The sequence below is a fragment of the Chinchilla lanigera genome, unplaced genomic scaffold, assembly GCF_000276665.1.
Source record: "Chinchilla lanigera isolate Chin_1 unplaced genomic scaffold, ChiLan1.0 scaffold00046, whole genome shotgun sequence".
Classification (NCBI taxonomy): Eukaryota; Metazoa; Chordata; class Mammalia; order Rodentia; family Chinchillidae; genus Chinchilla; species Chinchilla lanigera.
The window spans coordinates 15351694-15353407 of record NW_004955447.1 but is presented as its reverse complement, the minus strand read 5'-3'; the positions used below and the strand labels follow the sequence as shown (position 1 = coordinate 15353407).

Genomic DNA, 1714 nt, shown 5'->3' with positions numbered 1-1714 from the left:
TTAAATTTTTAGAGGAACACTACATTTGCTACATTCCTTTTTAAAGTTGGCAGCAGATATTGTCCTTAATGCAAGCTTATTTTTGTTTTTTTAGGTACCGGGAATCAAACTCAGGACCTTGTACTTGTCAGGCGGGTGCTGTGCCACTGAGCTACATCACCAGTCCTTGATGCAAGCTTAGTTTTAAAATATGAAGAATTTAGGGAAGAAATAGTGATCATAAAAATAAATTTACTTAAACAGTATTCATTTTTAAAAAGCAGTTGAAGATTCTGAGTAGCAATTTAAGAAGAATAAGACAGTATTGAAGTTAGGAAAAATCTGATTTGAATTCAACCTTTAATAAAAGTCTAAAACTTAGCAATACAACAAAAGTATTGAAGATTAAACTGTAATGAGAGTGAAAAAATGTTTGTGTGAGTTACAGACAAGATGACTATGCTATGACCTCTTTGCCTAGTCTCATTTTGAGAGCCTCCTTTAACCATTCTGAGTTGCTTTCCCCTCTGTACACCTGAGATAACAATATTGCACATGTATAATCACGAATAGAGTTCCCAGTAGAATTAAATGAACTAATACGAGACTGAAAATTATGCATTGTTACAATGTAAGGCATTGCTTTCAATACTACCTACTAGAAGCTTTCAGCATCCCAAGCATTAGTATTCTTAAAAGACAATTTAAAACTCCACAATTTCTAGTTAGGAAGGCACTAGCTCAATGATATTTATCCCGCACATAGGTACTGGGCTTAGGTCATATTTTTGTGAACTGTGGACGAAATGAAGTGTCTGCACTTAGTTTCTGACACACTCTCACTCTAACCAACACTTTAATACTGGAACAAAAAGTGTGTCCTCCTGTTTCCCAACACGGGAACAGGAAGCAGTAAATCTTGTCCTCCTCTTTCTACCTAAAGACTAGACATCCCGCAGTGACCTTTCTGACAGCGAGCGGGTGCTCTGGCTGGGCAGGCATGCAAGGGAGTGCAAGCCCGGCTTCCAGCTGGCCAGGGCTGCAGTTGGAAGGACGGGACAGGGGACAGGCGGGGCTGGACACCTTTCCTTCCCGAGTCTGACAGCACCGCTGCACACAGGCGCTCTGCCACGGGCTCGTCGGGGCGCATCCAAAGCAGGGTCCGTTACCAACCGTCCCAAGTGGGACAGGGCCGCCCACAGGGAGAGGCAAAGCGAGCATGCAGTTCGTGTTACATACGTGCGCTTGGAATCTCTTCATTCTTCTCTCATGCAGTTGCGGAACGAGCTGCAGCAACGGATGCACGACAGACGACTGGGAGGACATGAACACACGCCATGAGCCCGGGGCGTCCCAGCACTGGCCAGAAACACGCCCCCTTCGTGTTTAAAACCCACTCCACTGGCCCCAGACACAAGCCAGCCCTTTGGAAGCACTTCGGAGAAGGTGACGAACGAGCCAGGAGGGAGGCAGTAAAACTTGGGAGCCCTATCTGAGGTTTCTGCCAGTATTAGAAGAACACTTTCCCGAGGGCCCCAGCTCTGGAGCAGCTGCCACTGAGCGAAACCCTCACTGCACCTGCGGGACGCAGGTGCGCCATCTGCGAGCTTCTTCTTCTTTTTTTTTTTTTTTTTAAATTTTAAAAATAAAAGGAGGAAAACATGAACAGACAGACAACCTTTTCCAAAATAGCAAAAGAACAGTACAGACAATACAGAGTTACAAACAAAGTGGT

At 44.7% G+C, this 1714-nt stretch overlaps 1 protein-coding gene across 1 annotated transcript in view; it reads right to left on the bottom strand.

The window, feature by feature from the left end:
• The window catches only part of Nmu (neuromedin U), a 37025-nt gene that overhangs the window by 8319 nt on the left and 26992 nt on the right, over positions 1 to 1714 (bottom strand). The window contains exon 7 of the mRNA XM_005392882.1: positions 1219 to 1293. Coding sequence (XP_005392939.1) covers positions 1219 to 1293 — 75 coding nt within the window. The remainder of the gene's footprint in view (positions 1 to 1218; positions 1294 to 1714) is intronic.